At 34.6% G+C, this 24,095-nt stretch overlaps 1 protein-coding gene across 1 annotated transcript in view; it reads left to right on the top strand.

Moving 5' to 3' along the window:
• The window catches only part of LOC108316951 (doublecortin domain-containing protein 1), a 61,883-nt gene extending 38,406 nt beyond the window's left edge, over positions 1-23,477 (top strand). Inside the window, exons 13-18 of the mRNA XM_037745212.1 lie at positions 1,907-2,059; positions 2,769-2,870; positions 7,632-7,768; positions 9,016-9,195; positions 20,693-20,843; positions 23,312-23,477. Coding sequence (XP_037601140.1) covers positions 1,907-2,059; positions 2,769-2,870; positions 7,632-7,768; positions 9,016-9,195; positions 20,693-20,843; positions 23,312-23,439 — 851 coding nt within the window. The 3' untranslated portion in view covers positions 23,440-23,477. The remainder of the gene's footprint in view (positions 1-1,906; positions 2,060-2,768; positions 2,871-7,631; positions 7,769-9,015; positions 9,196-20,692; positions 20,844-23,311) is intronic.
• Positions 23,478-24,095: the final 618 nt, after the last annotated feature.

Genomic DNA, 24,095 nt, shown 5'->3' with positions numbered 1-24,095 from the left:
TCCTCACACAATGGAAAGTAGAAAGGGCAAAAGAGCCCAGCACTGCATGAAGCCTCTTTCACAAGGGCCTTAATTCCATTCCCAAGAAAAAGAGCTCTTATGATCTAATCACATCTTAAAGTTTCTGTCTCCCTTAATATCATTACATTGGCCATTAAGTTTAACACCATAGTTTTGGAGATGATACATTCAAACCAGAGCAAATATATCTATATTTCACAAATAAATCTATATTTTCAATATTTGTATTTATCTGGTCATCATGAATATATTCATTCCATCCTCATAAGTGTGACTGTATACTCATAAGAATATATATGCATGTGTGTATGTATTTATATTTATGTACACACACACACACACACACACACACACACACACATAACTTAGAACAGTGCCTGGTTGATACTTACTAAACATTCAGTGAAATTACTTACCATGTTTGTGTATAGGACATTACTTATTTTGTCTTCAAATGAATTTTAAGAAATATTTATGTGAACATTTAATGCATAGCTGATTGCTGAAGCATATTTCTGACTTTATTTGGCATATAGAATATCTGAACTTCAGGTTTTATAAAATTGTAACTTCAAACACTCTTCTTTAAATTCTTATTTAAAGCCTGGTTAGAGTAATGTTATTCATGTAGGACTATCAAAAGAGTATTCTTTTGATTCCATCTCTTCCTTCTTATACTCTAAAGGGTATTCTTAAATTAGGCAAGGCCATCAGTAGGCTGCCCCCTTTATGGAATTGTGGCTTGGTGTTATGCCATCAGTTTGCATTAAGGAACTTTAAAGAAACAGCTGTTGGTCAGAATTCAACATATTGCTTAGTATGCAGGCAGTGGTTAAGAGCACAGGCTTCATTGGCAGATGGCCTGGATTCTAATCCTGGCTCTGCCACCACCCAGCTATGTCACTAAAGCTCAGTTACCATATTTGTAAAAGAGGACTGATAATAAGGCCTAACTCAGAGTCTCAGAGTATCATTTTGAGAATCACATGAGACTATGTGTGTATAGGCCTTAGTAGAATACCAAGTATACAGTAAATTCTCAATATATATTAATTTTCTATTGTAGGATATTGTTAGCTATATCATGAATAACCTCTTTATGAGGACCTTTAAATGAATTTTCCTCAGATCTACGAATCAGGAAAAGTACATTTTCTAAAAAATTTCTCACTACATGTGGGCCATATGAAACTGGAAATTATATTTTTCTCTTTGCTTTGGCCATTAGGAAGCGCAGAGCCCAAATTTTGCTTTATCTCTGGCAAGTCAAAACAGGGTGGTATTTATATCTGTTTAACAATAAAAATAATATCTAACATTTATTGGATGGTCATCAGAGTAAATAGGCCAAACACTATTTCCTCTAAGCATGTTAGTTTTTTCTTTTAAAAAAAGAAACAGCAGAATGAGATATTAATATTCATTTAAAATATAAGAACACTGAGGTACCTTATTCCTGCCTTTAGTCTATTCCCATATACCTTTTTCCCTGTACTTGATTTTCTTATCTGTTTTTTTTCCATTTCGGAGTAGGTATTTTGGTAAGCCACCTCAAATTTCTTTCAGAACAAGATGATGTGTCAGAAATAAATTAAAACATATATTTACAATCTTTTCGCTTTCTTTTTTTTTTAATTACAGTTTAGGTTTTGGGGTACATGTGAAGAACATGTAAGATTGTTGCATAGGTACTTATTAGTTTAATTTTTTTGGTTGTATATGAAGTTTCTGACCAAATTTATACATCAGCCTCCAATTCTGGCATTGCCTGTTTAACTCAAGTTAAGTCACTAATGAATAAAAAAATATTTTGAATAAACAAATTCAGAAAGCAAATTTATTCATTGTTTATTGAACAATGATAAATGTGTCATTTTTCCACCAGAAAACCCAAGAATGAAAGTGAAAAACAGATTATTTCCAAAATCTGTGACATCTGATAGTTTGGATGATATAGATGAGTCTTTGCTTACCCTCATCCTCAGAAATCCTATTGCCATCTGGGTATCTTGTGGTGAACCATTTCTACTTCCAAGTGGTGAGTGTTTAGTTTTTACTTTCTTTCAAGCAAGTGTGTGAAGGAAGAGAGAAATACATTTTATGCCATCATAAGAAAATGAATTAAATGTGTATAATATCAACATAATAACATCACGTTTATACAAAGAATAGAACGTTCATCAATTAATATGTGCACAAGGATAGCAATGCTTTCATATTTGCACATTTGCCTGTTTTTTTCATACTAGAATGGAGTATTCTGTGTGGAAAAATGTCTAATTTACTTGATAAAGAGATCCTTGGTCTATAAGACTGAGAATAATGGTATACATTAGAAAATAACAAATGAGTTTAATTCACACTGAGGACGACCTGTCTGCACGTTTTCATTTTTAAGAATTGCACCCTTTAGGCAGTAGGTGGATGTTTAAAAAATGAATGGTTCCAAGCCAGGCTTTCATCACCTCCAAATAGTTTATGGAAGTGGAAAATGAAATATGGCTATTGCATATGGTAAATCTATACAATAAAACAGCATTGTTCTTTTTCTTTTTTTACCCCTCCACTCCATAAAGAAACGCCTTAAGCCCTGTCATCTTTCAAATGAGGTTTCTTTTAATGACCCTTACCTTTTAATTACTTGTTTCTAATTGAATCTATTTGTTTGAGCAGAAAGTTCTTTATAAATTATTGGTGTGAATGATAAATTACTGTTGATAAAATATCTTGTATTTTTATTATTCTAGCTTTGCAGAAAGCAAAAAAATTAGAGAAACAGAACTGGCTTAAAAAGGACAGAATTTTGGCTGATCTAAACACCATGAGACACAAAATGAGACAGTTAAAAGGTCAGTGTGAGCTGTATCAAACATAGCCATATTTAATTCAAAATGTAACCTCAAATTGCTAATGGTTATTTTCTACCATTAGATATCAGATATTTAACTAATGAGTATTTTATAAATACTGTTTTACATAAATCATTTGAGTAAAGTCTAAAACCTAATAATATATCTTTTTTGTTCTGATATTATATTTGTAAATTTTATATGAAAATGAATATTAAATGGCTTATGCATACATTTTAAAAATTAGGAGGTTATCTGAGCAAGAGAAACTACCCCATTGTTTTTGAAATAATCCCTCAATGGACAGTTTGTGGGCTTTGGAATTAATATTTAAACAAACCTTGCTATCATTCCTTCGGTATTGCTGGGGAAGGTTTTTTTTTGTTTGTTTGTTTGTTTTTAATTTTTTACATCTGAATGAGAAAGTACTAAAATCTTCAAAAGTCAGTGTCAGTAACTTAAAATGACTCCTCCTTTTTATACAGCATGAGACATGCTATTCACCGTCAAAGTGATCAATATTGGTCTCCTTCTTCCATTCTTCTTATCACGGAATCTTAGGTTTCTGACGTTATACTACTCCCAGGACTTGAGATACAAATGATTCTTTGGGGAGAAACATTGTACTAAGTACTTGAGTCTAGGAAGGAGCACATTTCAAGCTCAGTAATTGCCATAGCAGAATTTCAACTCCTGTTGCTGTCTTGTGTTAAAAGCGTATGAATCTTGCTTCAATAAATAGCACAACTAGTCCTAACTGCATTAGACTGAACCGTGGTTTGAAATAACTATTATCCAGTTCTTACCAAAAGAAGGATTGAGTGTAAGTGAAAAATATTACTACTACTTTCCTATACTACTCCTACTAGACATTTTCACTTGAATGTTCTGTGGACATGTCCAAAACTTCAGCTGTCATATTCCCCCAGCACCAATGCCTCCTTTGTTTCTGCTGGTAGTAGATTCTACTACCATCTACCCAGTTGTTACTCCTCAAATCCCTGGATGTCGTTATTGGCATCTCCCCCTCTCTTACCCTTCCCCAAGCAAATATTCAATAAGCCTTGTTACTTTGAATCTGTGAAGTTGATCTCAAATGATTCTAACTCTCTCAGCCTATATGTCACTATCCATGTTCAAGCTACCATCATCTATATTCCTTGGACCACCAGAACAGTTTTCTAACTGTTCCCCCTGCTTCACATCTTGACAGTGGTTTCCATTCTATAAGTAATGGTGACATTCTGAAGTTGAAATGATTATGCAAAAATGCAAAGGTATTATGATATTCTAGGCATAAAATCTTGCAAGGCTTCCTATTATCTTTAGGACAAAGTTGAAACTGCTTAGGGTGGCCCTTTATAATCTTGTTCTCTGTAAGTTCCTTGCCCACTACACTTCACACATTTTAACTTTCTTTTAGCTCCCCAGACATACCATACACTTGCTTAACTCTGAGCTTTTTGGCACATTTTAGTTCCCTCTACCTCAAAGTTTTCCCTATCCTGTCCTCTTAGGTTGCTCCTACTCATTCTGTGTCTTTTTAGGTTACTTGTCACTTCTTCCCAGAAGCCTCCCTCAGCATTCCAAGCTTAGGGTATTGTAGTTTATCACACTCTGAACTTCCCCTCTGATAGTCCTCATCACATTATTATGATTACTTGTTTATGTGACAGTCTTATAATGTTAGGTTATAAATTCTGTACCCTTCTCTTTTGTTCTCTGAATAGTTGTAGAATGACTGATGTAAAGAATAAATGGAATTTCAACCATTCATTCTAGGGTGTTTTTCTAGTTCTATTACTGTGTCAAGTTAAATACTGAAAATAGCACCTGGCATGGCTACCTTTATTAAATTCTGATTTTATATTGTCTTCAGTTTTTATTGCAATTAAGTATTTAAAATTTTTAAAGTTAATTTGTCATCATCTACAATACCACTGTTTGAAATTCTGTATTTTGTCAGTTATATCCATTCTGGAGGGATCCATTGATGTGGTTTCACTTAGAATTTAATGCTAACATAAATCTTGTCACTATTGACAAACTGGTATGTTTTCTGCTATTAAATATAAATTCAACACATGCTTATAAAACATTTACTCTCATGAAAGCCTTTTTCTAGCTGGTGAGATTATGAGGATAAATAAGAACAAGTCTTAGCTCAGTTAACTGCAGGACCTGTAAGATTGTGAGCTTCCTGAGTGTTGGGTAAAACAGGAGGTATGAATAATTGCTAATTATGTTGTCATAGCCATTGGTAAATACAAGTATTTATTGAGCATATCCTATGTACAAAACACTGTGCTAAGCTGATTTTATGTTTCATTGCTAAGCATAAACATTGCTAATATTAAACATAATTCTAGTAATTACTTTGTAGGGTTTTCATGATTAAGTAACAAATGTCAAATCTTTACTACATGGTTAATATATAATAAATATTCAATAAATATTGGAGTAAGGGTTCCTGAAAAGGCAACTCATTTACCCACTTGGGGTTATAAAACTGATAAATAAATAAAACACGGGAATGGCAGATCCTGCTAAATCATCACCAGTGTTACATGTAAAGGTAATGTTGGAGCATTTAATTTAGTGTGAAAGCTAAATAAGTCTGCTAACTGAAACTCAAATTGGGTGGGCTTACCCTTGCAGACACAGGTGATTCTGAATGAGGGTGGGCCTCCCAATAAGACAGGAAATGGGGAGAGCTGCCTGGGCAAGACTCATCGCATGAAAGAACAGCAAAGCATTTGTGTTTTCTAGTTTCTAAGATAAAAAATGGGCCAAGAATCCCCAGTTATTTTCCCCAATTTCCAATCAGAAAAATAATCTGCAATATCAGTGCGGCTCCATCCTCAAAATGAAACAATAGGACTAGAGAAGAGGCATGCCTCATTAATAAATAGATAGCTATTATAATTATTATCACCTGATCTCATGTGAAGTAAAATAGGATATGTGGGAAATGTAATAAAAAATGAAAAATAATTCATTCCATACATCATTGTTTGATTTCAATTTTTGTTATTCATACCCATGTAAATAATAGCTTATCATAAAAACCTTTCCTCAAACTAAAACCCTTTGTGATGACATTATGTCTCTTTATGAAAACTATAGTGCAAATGCATTAATTTTCTTATGACCATTAGAAGCAAGTTGACAAAAAATGCATAATGTTTTTGCCTGTTTTCTGTACTCAATCTCTAGCTCTCAACAGTGTAAATGATAAACTATTGCTGAACTCTCTGTAGTTGAGCAAAATTTTAGTGTTCAAAATGCATTATAAATAAAATATTTGTTGAAATGTTATTTATAAAAATGTATGGGTCATAAATTAATGTTATGTGCACTCTATAAGTAGAGTTGTATGAAAACTATATTTAGTATAAATTTGTATTATGTATTTGTGAGGTGCCACCATGGTCTTCTCCAAAGTGCATTGCTTAATGGCATTGTCACTGTAACTCATTGACTGATTGATTCAATGATGTTTTCTTCACATCCATAAATTACATATGAATCCTTATTAGGGACATAGAGTTCTGGTTTCCCTGAAAAGTCATTGTTGCCGTTTATTTTTAGTGCTGGATCTATTTCCATAAAGTTGAGCTAGAGGAACACAAATGCTTTATCCTCTACAAGTACCAGATTATTTTCAAAGAGTTTTGTTTGATCTATACTCTGAAAATCTGCACATTAAGATTATGTTGGCAACAAAATTGAAACTCAATTTCATTTTAGTAGTTCTATTGTTTTATGAACCTAGATGTTACTCTCTCTAAGAAATCTTCTGTGATGCCTCAGACTAGGTTAGCAACTCCCAGTTGCAGTCAACTATTGGCGTAGTCATTTCCTTGATGTCTGCCTTCCCTACCAAACCTGAGGCAGGAACTCATTCTCCAACATGTTTGTATTATCCAACATAACACCTCACCCATAGCTGTTGCTCAATATAGGTTTCTGGAAAGAAGATGCAAGAGAAAGCATTATTTTTACTTAAGTTTAGAGATCGGTATGAAATGTGAGCTGAGTATATCTTCAACACAGAAAAAGAAAACAATTTCATAAGTGTGACTTTTTAAACCTCTTTCATAATTATTTTAAGTGGTCTAGTTGAAAGAACACATGAATTGGAATCATCACATTTATTAAATCATTCCTGTGATTCTTTAGAATACAGTATTTCAATAAATATTTTCTCTTACTACAGCTTTCTAACAGCATAAAGGGCACAGCAGAGGTGTCAGAAACTAATCATGCTCGCAGGGTATTATTAGATAGAAAAAAAAAGTTCCCGTCTCTTGGGTTAATATTATTTTAGAAATACTTAATCCCCACACTGCTAAGCTAATTGTGGGGGAAAAGCTTATTATTAGTGAAGAGAATAAAGCATATGTTCCAAGACTAGAAGGATGATAGGGGCTATATAAGGTCATGAATTCTATGTGACTAAATTACCGCTGAACCATATCATGGATGCGAGGCTGAGGCCAGTGAGGAAATCAGCATGTTATCTTCCTCTTCCATCTGTAGAGTAGGTATGAGAATCCTAGCCATTTAAAGCCTGAAGCTCCCATCTGAAGAGGCATTGTTAGATATTATTACCTTGGGCATCTTTGCTTTTATGATATATTTAGTATTTTAGCCTATGCTCCTGTGTGGAATGATTTATGCATAGAAAGCCAAACAAACTTATTTGAAATCTGAAAGCCTATCATCAGAAACAAAATTTCTAGAGACTTGTTTCCCCAGGGCGGCGAGTAGTGGCATGTCAGCCCGCCACCATGGTTCCTACCAAAAGCCCTGTGCAGCCGGTGGTGGTTGAAGGAGGATGGACCAAAAAGACTCAAGAGGAAATTAAACTCATGGAACTTATAAGAAATACAGAGGTATGCTCTTTGGGATTCTGGACATTAAATACTCTGCCCTTTTTATGAGTATTTAAAAGTACAATATGAGATTTTTAAATGATGCTGTTAATATATTCTCAGCATCTGATCAGTTATGATCATATAAGCATATGCCAAGCATTGAGTTGGCATTTGGAGAGTAGCTGTCTAAAAGACAGCCAGCTCATATAAGGGCCTGTTTTGTTTGAACGGAGATCAGAAATTATGACCTTAGCAAAGAAGAGAAAAAGGCCCAGTGGATATGTACAAAGGTAATTGTAATAATTGTAGTCAAGTTGAGCCTTCCGACTTCATTGCTCATTACTCCTAAGGGCATGTCTTAATATGTAAAAAGAGCAAGGAGCAAAATACTAATTGCAATGGAGACATTCAGAAGTGAAGAATTTAAAAAGTGGTTTCAGTCCAATTGGTTAATCAGTCAGGATTGCCAGACATAAAAAAGTCGAAAAGATAAAGGTCAGCTGTTGAGAGAGGACTGGAGAGAGAGACCAGGGAAAACTTTTTTGCTTTGTGAAGTTTTTCATCAAAATGATATGTTCCTATTTAATAAGATTTCTCAAATTCGTGAAATGTGTTCAATCTAAATCTTAGGCACGTGCCCAAGTCAAGGTTACTAGAACAAAAGGAATTGACATCCCTAGAAATATGACTTCGTGCCAAGCTGAGAAGGATAAATCACTGACCAGGGAATGAATGCAAAGCATTGAACTAGGACATGCTTGAAGCAGAATAAAAATCTGCCTGTCAGGGATCTGGCAAAGTATAAGGGTGGCTGCTGTATTTTAAAAGATAGCAAGTAAGGACTGCAACAACACTCATGTATACCCCTGTATGCATTTCTTGGTTAGAGGAAATGATGTGATTCCAATAAAAAACTAATTTGTTAGATACAGAGAAATCTCTCAGTAGGAGAAACATCATGCAAAAGTCCAAAAACACATCTCTCTTTATTTCTTCACATTATAAATGAGAGTTAAGTGCTTTGCCAAAATGAGTGCCTTATTATTCTTCTTCTAATGATTATTATTGTCTTTAGTGTTTCATTGAAGCAAGGGGAATTTACTAGAGTCAGTGACAAAAAGGCTAATGTACTTAATAGTTACTTTCTAAAATACTTTTCCATGTAATTTATTAATTACAAGATGCTTCTGGATTTTATCACATTCTTTGCAAACACTATACAGACAGTTCTCTAAACATAACATTCTCTGGGCTTTTCTGGACAGGCGCACCTTTCTGAAGTTCAAGAAATGGAATCCAAAAGAAATTTTCCAATTGCAACTAAACATATAGCAGTCAAGCCGAGCAGCCTGTATAAGCAGCCGAACACAAAACGAGTGTGGATTTATCTAAATGGAGGCAGACCTGAAGATGGCACTTATGCCTGGGGTAAAACTATTTCAGAGGTAAATCTAGTATGAAAAGAGTGTTTGATAGGCCTGGGTTCAAATCCCAGCTCTGATATTTCTAGATTGTTTAGTCAAACAAATTATTTTACTTCTATGAACTTCATTTGCTTGTCCATTAAATAGTAGCAGTACTTTCCTCATAGGATTGGTCTCATGATTGAATGAGCTTATATGTGTGACAAAGTGAAGTTCAGTGCTGTCAGACATATATGTGAATCTGAATATGACACTTATCCAGCAGAGAACAGTGCCAGTTCAACCCACTCCTACCAAAGAGTAAAATCTAAACTTTAAAATAATTTTCCTCATCCATTTTATTTATTATTATTATTATTATTATTATTGAGACAGAGTCTTGCCCTGTCACCCAGGCTGGAGTGCAGTGGCATGTGTTCTCATCCATTTTAAATCCAGTTCACAAGAGTGATATTTTTCACCCATCATGAATCATTTACTAGATATGTTCTATTTAAGAAAAACAATGGTACTCATTCAAGAAAGCCTATCATATTCTTAATACCCAAAGACCTAGAGCTGTCAGAATTCCCACTTCCCAAAGTTAAAATATTGACTAAGGAAAAGAGGAGTAACAGTTCATTTTTGGTTTGTAATTTCAGGGATAAAATTCTGACATTTTTTTCTTAATTTTTTAAATGAAGAATTTAGGCAAATAATAATTTGAGTAGTCTTTTTAAAAATCTTATCTGTTGCAGTGATGTCTTAAATAGTAGCTTGTCTTTTTAATTTTGTGAACTGTTTTCATGAATTTTTCTGGGACAGATGAAAGTCATGTAGAGATGTTGTTAGTGGTTTGGGATGTGGAAAGGCAAGACGGTATAATAGACTGGCTTGGAGAAGTTCATGGAGGCTGGTGATGGCATCTACCGTAGCAGGGCCATCTGAGAGGGTCCTGTCCCTGGACATTAATCCAGTTTCAAAGTGTAACGGAGACCACTCTTCTTTGACAGGGCATTTAAATAAGAATGGTGAGAGTGATTTCATACCAGAAGATGACCAGCCAATTTGTTGTACTTGAGAAGTAAGAGATTAAAATGTAGAAAATGTATACTCAAAATTAGGATTACAAGTGAAAGATCTTCATATATGTAGGGAAAAAAAGAAAGTGATTTTTTAAAAAAGATAGTGAAAGCTTTTTCAGAAGAGAGCTACCTAGAAAAAGCACTATAACCAAGCTTAAATATCTTTTCCTTGCTTGTTTCTTAAAAAATCAGAGTTCATGTTGTAGATGCCATGTGTTAAAATGCACTTAACTATTGCACCTAGAACTCATAAATTTCTGAGAGAATACACCATGATTAATAAATGGGTAAATGGGTAGAGCAGAGACAATGGGGGAAGGCAGCCTATTAGATTCAGAGTGGCAAAAACTTGCAATAATTGACAAAGATTACTTATATCTATATCTAACTGGGGGATGACTTTTTGATTTATGTGACTCTCGGTGTAGCATATAAAAGGCATTTCATAACTTTTAGTCCATGATCATGTAATTTATTATGATATTTATATATGAAGAGCCCTATGCTAGATGTTGTGAATTATGTTTCTAATTTATGTCTGTGGAAATATTTTTGTAAACTTAAGGATGCTGTATAATTGACAACTTAACATCAATAGTAGTAAGTAGCAGTGGAGTCTGTGGTCTCCTTAAATTAATATTTCAAACTGATAAAGCTTTAAAAAATATATCCAAGGTTTACTTGGGAATGTAGAGAAATGGGCACTCTGGAAAGGAACGTAGAGAAATGGGAACTCTTTGGAAGACAATTTGACTGTACATATCATAAGAAAGTGATGTGTAGAACTTGATCCCAAGGATATTTTCATGAACCTATGCAACAATTATTTATTAAGAATATTTATAGGCCGGGCATGGTGGCTCATGCCTGTAATCCCAGCACTTTGGGAGGCTGAGGTAGGTGGATCACGAGGTCAGGAGTTTGAGACCAGCCTGGCCACATAGTAAAACCCTGTCTCTACTAAAAATACAAAAATTAGCTGGATGTGGTGGCACGCGCCTGTAATCCTAGCTACTCTGGAGGCTGAGGCAAGGAATTGCTTGAACCCGGGAGGCGGAGGCTGCAGTGAGCCAAGATTGTGCCACTGCACTCCAGCCTGGGCTACAGAGCGAGACTGTGTCTCAAAAAAAAACAAAAATATTGCTTCCAGAAAACTTAAAATTACATATGAATCTCACATTTTTTGCTCACATTGCATTTCTGTTGGATAGATACATATGCAGNAATATTTATTGCAAGCCTATTTCTAACAGAGCTAGATTATTAATAATTTAAAACCTCATCAATAGGGAGTTGGTTAAATGAGTTATAGCACTAGGATGGAATACAATATCTCAAAATAACCTTTTTGAAATAATAATGAAGATGTTAAAGATATACTTAGTGAAAGAAGCATTATGTAAAGCATGTGAAGTTAAGTTCTGCACATAACTATACGCAGATATAGTAAAAGACTATAATGATTTTATTAGATGGTCATGGTATGGGGGACCTTTATTTTTCTTTCTTCCATGTTTTTCTTTGTGTTCTATATTATGAGTACAGATTTTTTTAAATAAGGAAAAGTTATATGATAGGGAAGCTGATATTCCTCTGAGAGAAGTACTGATAGAATGTGATAAAGGTAAAATTAGTAGTGAAGGCAGGACTCTCAGTTTAGAAAAGTGGAGCACAGTGCTCACCTAGGGTGACAGACAAGGCTCTGCAGAGGAATCAGTCAGGAACTCTGAAGGAACTCGAGAAATGAAGGAGATTCAACACCTCATGCAGAAAAAGCATTAGCAAGGATGAGGGGCACCACACGTGTAGATATGGGCGTTAGAATCCATAAAGTATATGAAATAGGTGCCCCATGGACAGAGAAATTGGAAGACATAGATGTGACTGGAAAGATTGTTTAAAAGTATATGGTAGACCCCATATACTATATGTATTAGTTTTCTCAGTCAGCCATAACAAAATACCATAGACTGAGTATTAAACAGCAGAAACAACAGAAGTTGATTTTCTCACAGTTCTGGAGGCTGGATGTCCAAGATCAAGGTGCCAGCAGGATTAGTTTCTGGTGAGGCCTCCCTTTTTGGCTTACAGACAGCCACCTCCTTGCTGTGTTCACACATAGTTTTTCTTTTGTGTGCATGTGGAGACAAAAAGAACTCTGGTGTCTCTTCTTTTTCTTGTATATTAAAAAAACCAGTCCCACTGGAATAAGGCTCCACCCTTATGGCTTCATTTGACCTTAATTACCTCCTTAAAGGCTCTGTCTTCAATTATAGTCACAGTAGGGGTTGGGGCTTAAACATGAATTTGGAATGGATACAATTTAATCCATAACAGTATCCTAAACTCAAGTGCTTGAACCACTACTTGCCTGTGAATAAAGAAATGGCATGGTGAAACAATGTTTTGGGAAGACTAATGTGGCCTAGGTCTGTAAAAGGACACTTAGAGAATGTCTAGAAACTTTTCTGCATATAATTTCTTTCTTTGCTTTATTTAAAAAGTTCTTTTAATCTTTTCCTTTTCCATGCTGTGCATTTTTGTCTTTAAGGGCTTGCATGGGATTCTTCGTGATCAGTTAGGAATGTATCCTTTCACACTGTCAGGCTGTATAAAAGACTTCTGGAGAATGGACTGTGTGTGAGAAATGAACAGGCAGCAGGAAGTGTAGGGTTTGGATTTCACTGGGGATGTCTGGCTAATGACACTGACTCCAAAGAAGCTCAGAGTTTCAATGGTTGAGACTTTTGCTGGAAGAAAGATAAACAGAGCACATTTCAAAGTGCTTCTCTCTACCGTATATAATGAAACCCCCAGATGGTATTTGAATCCCATCCAATGCGGACTTTCTCTCAACTGCTTTCGCTGCTGTGGCTATTCTGGATGATTTAACCATGTTCTTCCCACCCACTCTTTGAACATTGCTAGACTTACTGTCATCTCCAACTGTTGTCGGCTTATCAGTCATCAATGCATCAAGGCGGCTCTCTCTCCAGGGTTAGTGGCTCTTTCTTCAGGACCAACATCTTTCTCTGATTTATGATTGCCTGTGCCCCTCCTTCTGCCATTCCTGCAGCAGCTCTCTGATTCTACAGAATTTCAAAATCAGAGTGTTCTTCCTTGGCCCAGGAATGGTTCTGAATCCATGAGCAGAAGCTAAAGGAATGAAAAAGAGGTCCTTCTGATTTAGATAGGCAGGTACCTCATGCCCACAGGGAGCATGCAATAGTTCCATGATGCCCATGTGCCACACCTGAGGAGACCTGGTCTAAGAAAACAAAACTCAGAAAATACACTATGGGTGAGCAATTATTATAGAACATTGTTCCTTCATCATGAAGTTTGTTATTGTAAAAACACTTAATTTATGGTATATACTTTAAAGAAGATAGTTGAGTAAATTTAGATACATTCGGAAAACTGAGAATTAAGAATGTCTTTCTGACTAGATATCATAGAACCTAATTGTACTGAAAATCTCTATGTTTTTTCTTTTCAACTCGTCTGTATTTGTTACATTCTTTTAGAGCAGAATATGACTTGGGCACCACATTTCCATGCAGAAACCTCACTTTTCATGCACAAACCTCACTGAGTTACTTTTTGAACAGCTTTACAAGATGTCTAGGTAGGCTTATAATTTTGCTCCTCTAAACAATAACTTTTTTTTTTAGATGGAATTTTTCTCTTGTTGCCCAGGCTGGAGTGCAATGGCGCAATCTCGGTTCACTGCAACCTCCACCTCCTGGGTTCAAGTGATTCTCCTGCCTCCCAAGTAGCTGGGACTACAGGCATGCACCACCACAGCTGGCTAATCTAGTAAATACTAATATAGTATTTACTGTATCTACTATAAATAAATACAAAATTATAAACATACAAAAAGTATAATTTTGTATTTATTTATAGTATTTATTTATAGTTTCACCATGTTGGTCAGGCTGGTCTCGAACTCCTGACCTCAAGTGGTCCACCCGCCTCGACCTTCCAAAGTGTTGGGATTACAGGCATGAGCCACTGCGCCCGGCCCAACAATACTTTTCTTTGGGAAACAAGCCCTGTAGAGAGTTATATCAAGTTGCTTCTGTTTAACATACTTATTTCTAGCAAACTAATATATGCAGAATTGTCAACTACAGGGTATGAAAAGTTTAAGAAGTGGATCCTAGAAGAATAACAAGTATCTTTCTTTTAAACATCAAGGTATATTTCAGAACACTTTAGTGCCAACAAATTCAGTCTTCTAAGGAATATGGCTTAAACGCTTCAGACCTCAAGGTTAATGTTAGGCTGCTACATCTTACAGCACACATTATGTTGATCTGTTAAAATAAGCAGTGAAACTAAAAAAGCATTACTAATCCTCCTTTAGTGCCTAAAACCTCACAGTGTCACAATTAGAAGTAGAAAGAAATCTTATCTTCCCCTTAAAGGAGTTGTTTTCATGCCTTACAGATCTTTTTTAATGTTAATCAAAATAAAGGAAAAAGTCCTTGAAAATATATTATCAGAGAGAGTGAAGATAAAATATTGAACATGAGTACAAGTCATTCTTCGGCCAAAGCTTAGTCCGTTTCTTCTATGCATGATGTGTCATCATCTCCTTCAAGCAGCAGCATTTCATCAGTTACAGCAGAGAAAATGCCTTATTTTCATATTTAAAAAATTTTTTTGGGTAAATGTATTGAGTTTACATGTAAATAGGTCTTAGTAGAAACCAAGTAAAATAACCATATATTGAATTTATATTTTGCCTTTAAAGTATGTTTTAGTCAAATTATGTATATATTTTTTCTGTTTATAGGTAGAAAACATGATCTCTATAGAAGACTGACATTTTGGTGGTAAAGAAAAATATAAGAAATACGTCTTTGTGGGATCTTTTCAAACTACACAAATTTCTCTCGGATACCTATCTCTATATATTTCTAGGATAGCTCTTCATTTTTCACACTCTAGACAGAAGCTCAGCTACCATACCCTTTGGCTCCTTGGAGTAGAAAAAAAAAAACGTTAGTGACTACTATGGAGTGAATTGTGTTTCAAAATATATGTCGAAGACACAAACCCCAATGTGACTATATTTTGATATATAAGATACAAAAAGGCTTTTAGGAGGTAATTAAGGTTAAATGAGGTCTTGAGGTGGGGCCTTAATCCAGAATTAGTGCCCTTATAAGAAGAGGAAGAGAGAGAGACCTCTTTCTCTCTGCCATGTAAGGACACAACAAGGAGATGGCTGTCTGCAAGCTATAAAGGGAGTCCTTACCAGGAACTGAATCTGCTGGCACCTTGACAGTGGACTTCCCAGACTCCAGAACTGCAAGAAATAAATTCCCACTGCTTAAGCCACGCAGTCTGTGGCAGCCTGAACATACTAATGTAGTGACTATTGTTAAAGAGAATTTAGAAATATCACAAAATAAAATCATATGAATATACTGGAATCTCTTTTTGAAAATAATCTCTATGAATTTTTTTATTAACTTATTAACATTTGTTGTTTTCTAATTAGAAAACATAAAAAGATTAAAAGCACCAAGAAGGAAATGAAAATTACATCACCCACACATAACCAGTTATTACAATTTTAGTGTATATACTTCTATTATTTCTAAACAATAATAATTTTTTTGCCTTTGTGATCATAGTAGACCACGTGGCATATACAGTTTTGCAAGCTGCTCTGTTTACCTAATATGACTTTTTCCCCATATAATTTAACATTCTTAGAAAAAACATTGTTTTCAATGGCATTATAATCTTCTATCAAATGGATGTATTATTTATTCATCCAGTTTTCTATTATTTGCCAGTTCAGTTGTTCTTAATTTTTTGCTATTATAAAGAGTGCTGTAATTAACATATTGATATATCAACCAATATTTATTTTCTGATTATTTTCCTTAAATAAATTCCTAGAGGGATTTCTAGGTCATGCTAATAAACATGCCTAAGAATTTTGATACCTACTGCCAAATTGTTTTCTAGGAATGTTTCAGGAGTTTATGCCCCCATAAGTAGCTACTGAGAATTCCCGTCTAACTGTTGTATACATGAAGATATCAACAACACTGCAACAAAATCCAGTGATTTAAAAACATATATTTACAGGTTCAACAGAAGAAAAATGTTATACCCATATTTTAATTTATATATTTTTAATTACTTGTTGAGGTGATTACAATTTGTTTTATGTTATCACTTATTGGTCATCTCTGAATTCCCTGTCTTTTGCTATTTTTCTATTATATATATTTTTCATATTGATAAAAGCTTTTTACTAAGTAATAAGGGTATTATGTATAACTTTATCAGATTTATTATAAGAAATTTCCAATTTACTATTGTGTCTATGGAGTTTTTTAATGTATAGAAAGTAATACATTTTATAAGTTTGTTCATTGCTCTTAATGCTCAGATAGTCCTTTATCATCTTAAGCTCATATAAAGATTCACCTGCTTTTTCTTCTAATTTTTTTGCAGTTGTGTAAATTTGAGTGAAGCTATTTTCTCTGCTTTATTTGTTAGCTTACAATTATCTTAGCTCTATTCACTGACTAATCTTTTTCTCTCCCTTCTGAGTTGGAATACCAATGTTATGCTAAAATCTTGCGTATACTAGCTTCTGCTTTTAAGTTATATAAAGTATTACTTTTAAAATTATATAGATTTAAATTTTAATATCTGAAAGAAGTTGCCCATTGTTGTACTTTATTGTGAGATTTTACTTGAATATTCTTTCCTGTTGACCTTTACAGATAAATTTTGGAATTACATTTCAACATCATAAAATCATCCTATAGGATTTTGACTGTAGTTGTATTAGACTATTAATTAATTTCATAAGAATTTACACCTTTTACATTATTCAATTTCCACAACTAGGCTGTGATATATTTTTTACATATGTAAAAAATATACATAAATTAATGTATATTTTTATACTTACTTTTATATATTTTATATATAAATATATATATAAATATGTATAATATGCTTATTTTATATATGTAAAAAAGACTTATGTATAAGTTTTTTTTCTTGTCCATCAGTGAAATTTTAATTTATATATAATATAATATATATATAAATATATATTATATGCTTATTTTATATATGTAAAAAAGACTTTTGTATAAGTTTTTTTTCTTGTCCATCAGTGAAATTTTATTTTATTTTTTTACAAGGTCTTAGATTTTTAAATGATTGTTATTTCTAGTTAATTTTGTTTTGGGGATAGATTTTCCCTGACTATTTTCAAAATGCCTATTTTCATTGAGCAGATAAACTATTAATGTTTTAACATTCATTTTGTATTTGGACACTTCGTTGCTTTATTTTTGTTAATTTCTCACTTGATTCACCTAAGTTTTCTAAGAATAAGGTCATATTAAATTCACATGATGGTGATTTTTGCTTACTCCTTTAAAATAACTGTTTCTCTTATTCTGATTTTATGTTTTATTGCATTGCTTATAATCTTAAAATTAATGCTTAACAAACAAAAAGAAGGAAACAGCATCTGTTGTCTTCATGAATGATAAGAAAGAAGGCTGGGTGTATTGGCCCATGCCTGTCATCTCAACGCTTTGAGAGGCCAAGGTGGGAGTATTGATTGAACCCAGGAGTTCAAGATCAGTCTGGGCAACATGGTGAAACCCTGTTTCTACAAAAACAAAAATTAGCCAGACATGGTGATGCATGCCTGTAGTCCCAGATATGCAGGAGATTGAGGTGGAAGAATCACCTGAGCCTTGGGAAGTCAAGGCTGTAATAAACGTAATAAACCCTAATCATGCCACTGCATCACTGCACTCCAGCCTAGGTGACAGAGTGAGACCTTGTCTGAAAAAAAAGAAAGAGAAAGAAAGAATTCTTTGGTTTTCTTTTTTCTGCCCACCTCTGTTTTTGGCCACCCTGTTTTTGGTCATGTTTCACATTTTTTTTTCTCTATGAAGACTTACTTTAAAAGTTTAATTCATTTATTTCCTGAATACTTTTGTAGCAGGCGTATCATGTTCTAATAGTCTTAATACTCAACATCAGTCATTTTATATTAGGTCTTTCCATAGTCAAGGAATTTGATTCCTTTCTTAGTAATCCAAAATATATGTGTGTGTGTGTGTGATATGTCTTCTGAGGACATCGTTTGTTTCCTTTAACCGTAAATTGTAACTTGGCTGGATATAGAATTCTTATGTTAAAATCTTTTCCCCTAAAAACTTCATAATTTCATAGATTTTGCTTCATTTTCTTTGGTATTCAGTGTTACAGAAAACAGAGTATAAATATAACTGAATTTTTTTCCCATGCTTGAAATCCATACTTTTGCTCTGTGATATTTAAATCTTAGTCATATTGTTCATAAACTTTGCCTTATCCTAGGTCAGCCTACTTCACCTGAAGGCATGGATCTTTATTTGGAACAGGAAAGTTTTCTTCTATTTTTTGATAGTTGCTTAAGTTTAATTTATTCTAGATTCTTCTCCAGTAACACCAATAATGTATGGGTTTAATATCTGATATCTTGACATTCTAGATGTTTAACTTTCTCATACATTTTATCTTTTTCTTTTTCTGTATCCTGTGAGATTTTCTACACCTAGTCTGCCCTAATACTGATTTGAATTTCTGTAGTATTGAGTCTTCTTCTTTCCTACCTTCTCTCCTCTTGTCATTCAGCTCTCTCTTCATCCTTACTTGAAATCCTATTTCTTCTCTCAGTAGCATCTATACAACTTTGGTTATGATATTTAACCTCTTTGTCCTCCATTTTTCTCATCAACAAAAGGTGGATGATAATTATGTCTACAGAACAAAATTAGATTGTCCTTGAGAACTTTTAGAAAAATACCCAGCCCCTAAAAACGTGTCAATACATTTTAGTCAATATTACTGTTATCAGCAGCCTCAGCGTCTCTCCTGTATCTGAGCAATACTTCTTTCCTTTAAGCTGTGGTTATCTCATTTCTCTGTGTATGTGTGTGTGTGTGTGTGTGTGTTTATGGAAGTCATAGCTTATTGAATTTGGGGTGAACACAACACTGATACTCTTTAAAATGTACTAATGCAGTAAATCTTTTTTAAAATCTTCACCTTGAGTATAATGTACTCCTTTTTATGTTGTAGAATATTTTCATAAACCTCACATTGTTGCTGTTGTTGATTTTTATATTTGTATTTCCTTGTACAAGGAAAGGTCTTTTGATAATAGACAGAATAGCTTAGTTCTCTTTGCTGTCAGAATCCTCCCTCAATGCTAAGTTGAAGGATTGGTTTATATGCAGAGTATTTAATCAAATTGTTTCTGACTAGCTGTTATTTGGCAGGAGTGGGGCTGCATTTAAGACCACTCTCCTGTTGGTCTTCTCTGACTATCCCATTCTATACAGGGGAATATATTTTTGGATAATTTCAATTATCATTAAATTCAATCAATTCGTCCCTTACTCAAAATACTGAGTAAAAAGCTGCACTTTTTGAATTGCATCACCCCATCACTCTTCTTGTCTTGGTTCGTATTATTGATGCATTTTCCAGAGGCTGGCCATCACATACCTAGCCCGGACCCCTGCCATGCTGCCTTGTTGTGAGTTGTAGCCTCTTAACAGATCTATATACAGAAATATTAGTGGTGATTTCGGGGGCTGATGTGGACTTGGCACCTGCAGTTTGGGGGAACAGGCTTTTGGCTCTCTAAAAGGTGAAAGTCATACGAGTAGTTATGTAGAAACCTCTCACTTTCTTCTTGCTTGCTTTTATTATTTTGTTTTAAAGTTTTATTCACATTTTAAAGGATTTGCCCTCAAGAGTCTGGCAGCATGGTTGACTAATCTTTCTAGTACCATTGACGCTGTTTCTGTACATGTGTTTTTATGTGTATTCAAGAAAAATTGAGAGAAGTTTAATAAGGCTTTTCTAGAAAGCTTTAAAATGTATCAGTTAAAAACAAAAGACTTTTTAACCATAGAATCATTCAGCCAGTGAAGTCTTAGACCAAAATTTTCATTTTATCATTGAGGACACTCTTTTGAAGCAAAATTACCTTTCTGAGGTCATAAACGGGAGCGAGCCTGGGTCTCCTCACCTTTTGTCATTCTAGTTCCTTAGTCATTTAAAAAAATGTTTTAGCTATTTTGAGAAGTCCAGATTTTCAGTCCAGTGCTTATCATATTTAGGAATTTCTTATAAAGCGAGAAGACTTCTTCCATGGAAAAATACAGAACTATAGGGTTAACTTTGCTGGAGAGTCCAAAAGCTCCTCATTGTTTAAACACTTTAGGGAACACTTGTGGACCCTTCTTCCCATGCCTTCTGTACCTATGTCTAACAACTATTAGTGGGCAAATAATCAAACTGGGATAATCGTTCTCTTAGAAGAGTTGGTTCTTTGATACATGATTATATTGTGCCATTCCATATTCAAATGTGGCTGTCTCTCTGTGTCTCAGCTGCTAGAAGACTGCTCCTCTCGTCTCAAAATGACCCACCCAGCCAGAGCACTGTACACCCCCAGTGGTGAGCCAATTCAGTCCTGGAATGACATAGAGCGAGATATGGTCATCTGTGTGTCTATGGGACGTGGTTTCAGAACCCCAAAAGGTATGTGTGATAGTTTTTTTTTCCATCAAGTAATTTAAGAATTAAAACAATCTTCTCTTCAAAGAGCTTATGTGTCCCATCACGATGATTTTGAAAAATTATCCTCCCCCAAGTGTTTCTATTCCATGTTATAGAAGTTAAATTTACATATTTGTGTGCTGGAACCTCATGTCAACACTGTTGCATTGAAGAACTCAGTCAGATTTCAGTTAATCTTGAACCTTATCCAGGGGCCTTATTTGCAGAAATACTGAGAGCCTCATTTGAAGGTATTCCCCTAGTATGAACACTGAGGAAAGTGAGACTCCACTGATTTCCTATTTTCCAAATGATTTAAAACTTAATGTTTTATTAATAGTAATTATATGGTTTGCAGTTTCTTTTCTTTAGTAATAAGTAAATATATTCTAGAATTATTATCTTGTCTATTTCTTGGTAATTTTCTTTGATAAATGGCAGAAATTGAAAATAACATATATTTGTTATTGAGTGAACTCTAGTTCTTTATCCTATGTATCCTGATGGATTAAAAGCCTGTTTTTGTAGGTAGGCATATATTAGCAAAGATATAATTTTCAGGAGATTCCGAAGAACATTGTTACCACTCTAAAGGAAACTAAAAGGTTAAGTAATGAATTGCCTGGTATCCCTATAATAGTAACAGTAGATATTTTCTTTTAAGAAGTCACCATAAAATTATTATTACTCTGTTATATGTAATGTAGGCAAACCAAAAACTTCTAAAACAGTTGCAATCATATCTTTACATTTAGCCCAGAAGGGACAAAAGGATAGAAATGGAGACCAAAAAGTAGGAAGACAGGATTTATTAGGATGCCTAGCACTGTTCTGAGGGAAGCCACAAATATTCCTCCTGCACATCATGGATGAGGCTCCAGTCCTTTTATTCTTTTTATTTTCTGCGGCTCCCATCACCCATCACTACCCCTCACCCTGGTTCTTGGTAACCCTCACTACAGGGTACTTATAAGAACACATCAGTGATGAGGTTCTTATTATCAGCAAGTATTTGTTAGTAGTTTTCCGTATCCACAAAATACATAGCTTATAAAATAAACGTAAGCTAGGCTCCTTTCCTGAGAGTTTTCAATCTAATTAAGAATATGAACACAAATGAAATAATTACAGCACAGTTGAGTAGTCAGCAAACAAGTGTGCATTTGGAGGTGCCTTCCGAGTCCCTTCATTATCTAGGTTTAGACTTTCATATTCCTGGGATGGACTTCTGTTGCCTGTACCACACCTTCCTTGCAGCCTTGTGTTCATTGAGCCTGTGTGATAAATAAAGCTAAAAATACTTCAGGCAAGCTAGCCAAAAGGGTATCCAATCACAGAGAGAGATGTCGGCTGCCTTCCCAGAAGCAAGCTCGTCAACAATAAAAACTGTGAATGGAAGAGAAAAAAAATTGGAAATGCAAATATTACTCTTTCTGCCATTTTCCTCCCCGTTAGCTCTGTGTATCTTTCATAAAGCTTTGGAGACAAATGTTCATTTTTACATCTTCAACTATGTAAATACATAGATTGCATCGTATGAAAGTTTATTCCTTTCCTATGACAGTAGGTTCCCCATGTTACCTTCATGGTAAGAGGATTAGTGGTTTCCTCTATTGTCTTAGTTCTTTCCAGTGAGTTATATGTGTTCTAGGAAATTACAGGAAATCTCTGATTTAGTTTAGAAAAGTCTGATTTAGTTGTTTTTTAGAAACTTATTTTACTGTTGCCATTTTATTGTTTTTCCTGAAATAATTAAGTTAGTAATAATAATTTTTTAGAAATCTAAATATTCGGAGTGCTTTAAAAAAGAAAAGATAGAAATGCAACTACATGCATAGACCTATTAAGGGACATTTAATTAATTAATCATTCCATTCATGATTTTTCTGTGACCTACTGGTTTAAGTATTTAGGAAGAAAATAAAGCAGTCTGGGAGTTTCAAAACCACTCTAAAAGAACTTATTTATGCATTATAATGTCAAAAAACATTCAGTATGTGAAAGTTAGTCATCAAAGAATGAAATCAGGTTTTTAAAAAAATCAATTGGATTTGGCAAAACAAACCCAGTTGCTACTAGAATGGCTTATTTCACACAAACCCCTGACAAGATTTAAAGGGTGCTTTATGCCATTTGGTATATAATCTGAACACTGTTCTCACTGCTGCTTTCTATCTTTTCATTGTCCCAATTTTTAGACCAGCCTGAGGTTAGCTTCCAGTTCAGGCTTTGTAATAAACCTGGAAAGAAGTCCTCTCTAGCAATTTCCATTCTCTAGAAATCCAAAGACTATTAACACATATCTGATGTGATAAGAAGTCAAAAGTGTAATGAGAGAGCCCAGGGTGGGAGCCAAGAATTTTTAAGGGGTCTTCAAGTTTTTCATCATCCTAGACTTTTAATTATTTTCCATGACATTGACTTGTTCCTCAATTTCTTGTTTTTGACAGAGCTAAAACAATTGATGGAAATCAGAGCAAATTATGCCAGAATCCAAAGGCAGCAGTGTCCTCAAGCCACAGATATTGTGGTGTCACCATCCACGAAGCTGCTGTCTCTGGCACATCTCCACAATTAACTCCTATCAGAACCATCATTTTCTGCTGTATTTTGCTGGTATAGCTATGTGCACATACTCATATGTTTGTTATGACATTATGATTATTTATCTCTTTTATATTTATGCAGTTCCCTCCTCTTTCTTTTCTGAGACAGGTTCTTGCTCTGCCGCCCAGGCTGGAGTGTAGTGATCATGATCCCAGCTTACTGCAGCCTCGACCTCCCTGGGCACACATGATCCTCCCATCTCAGCCTCCCAAGTAGCTGGGACTATAGTCATGCAACCCCATGCCCAGCTAATATTTGTATTTTTTGTAGAGATGGGGTTTTGCCTTGTTGCCCAGGCTGGTCTTGAACTCCTGAGCTCAAGTAATCCTCCCACCTCAACATCCCAAAGTGCTGGGATTATACGCATGAGCCACTGCACCCAGCCCTATGTGATATTTTGTAAAGGTTATTACCCTTTGCATTTTACATAAAGTGACATTTGATGCCTCAAATTTGTTCCTGGGAAGACAACAAAACTAGACAAAATAATGCCAGACAAATAACTATATTAGGTGTATTTTCTTCCACGAAAAAAAGGAGACTACTAGTTATTAGTGAAATATAATTTCACAGGGTCAAATGGCTTATGTAAATGCTTTTTTATGTATAATCAAACATTCCATCAAA

This window comes from Cebus imitator, unplaced genomic scaffold (genome assembly GCF_001604975.1).
Source record: "Cebus imitator isolate Cc_AM_T3 unplaced genomic scaffold, Cebus_imitator-1.0 Scaffold195, whole genome shotgun sequence".
In the NCBI taxonomy this organism is placed as follows: domain Eukaryota; kingdom Metazoa; phylum Chordata; class Mammalia; order Primates; family Cebidae; genus Cebus; species Cebus imitator.
The sequence above is the reverse complement of the archived record's forward strand: the minus strand, read 5'-3'. Positions and strand labels throughout refer to the sequence as shown.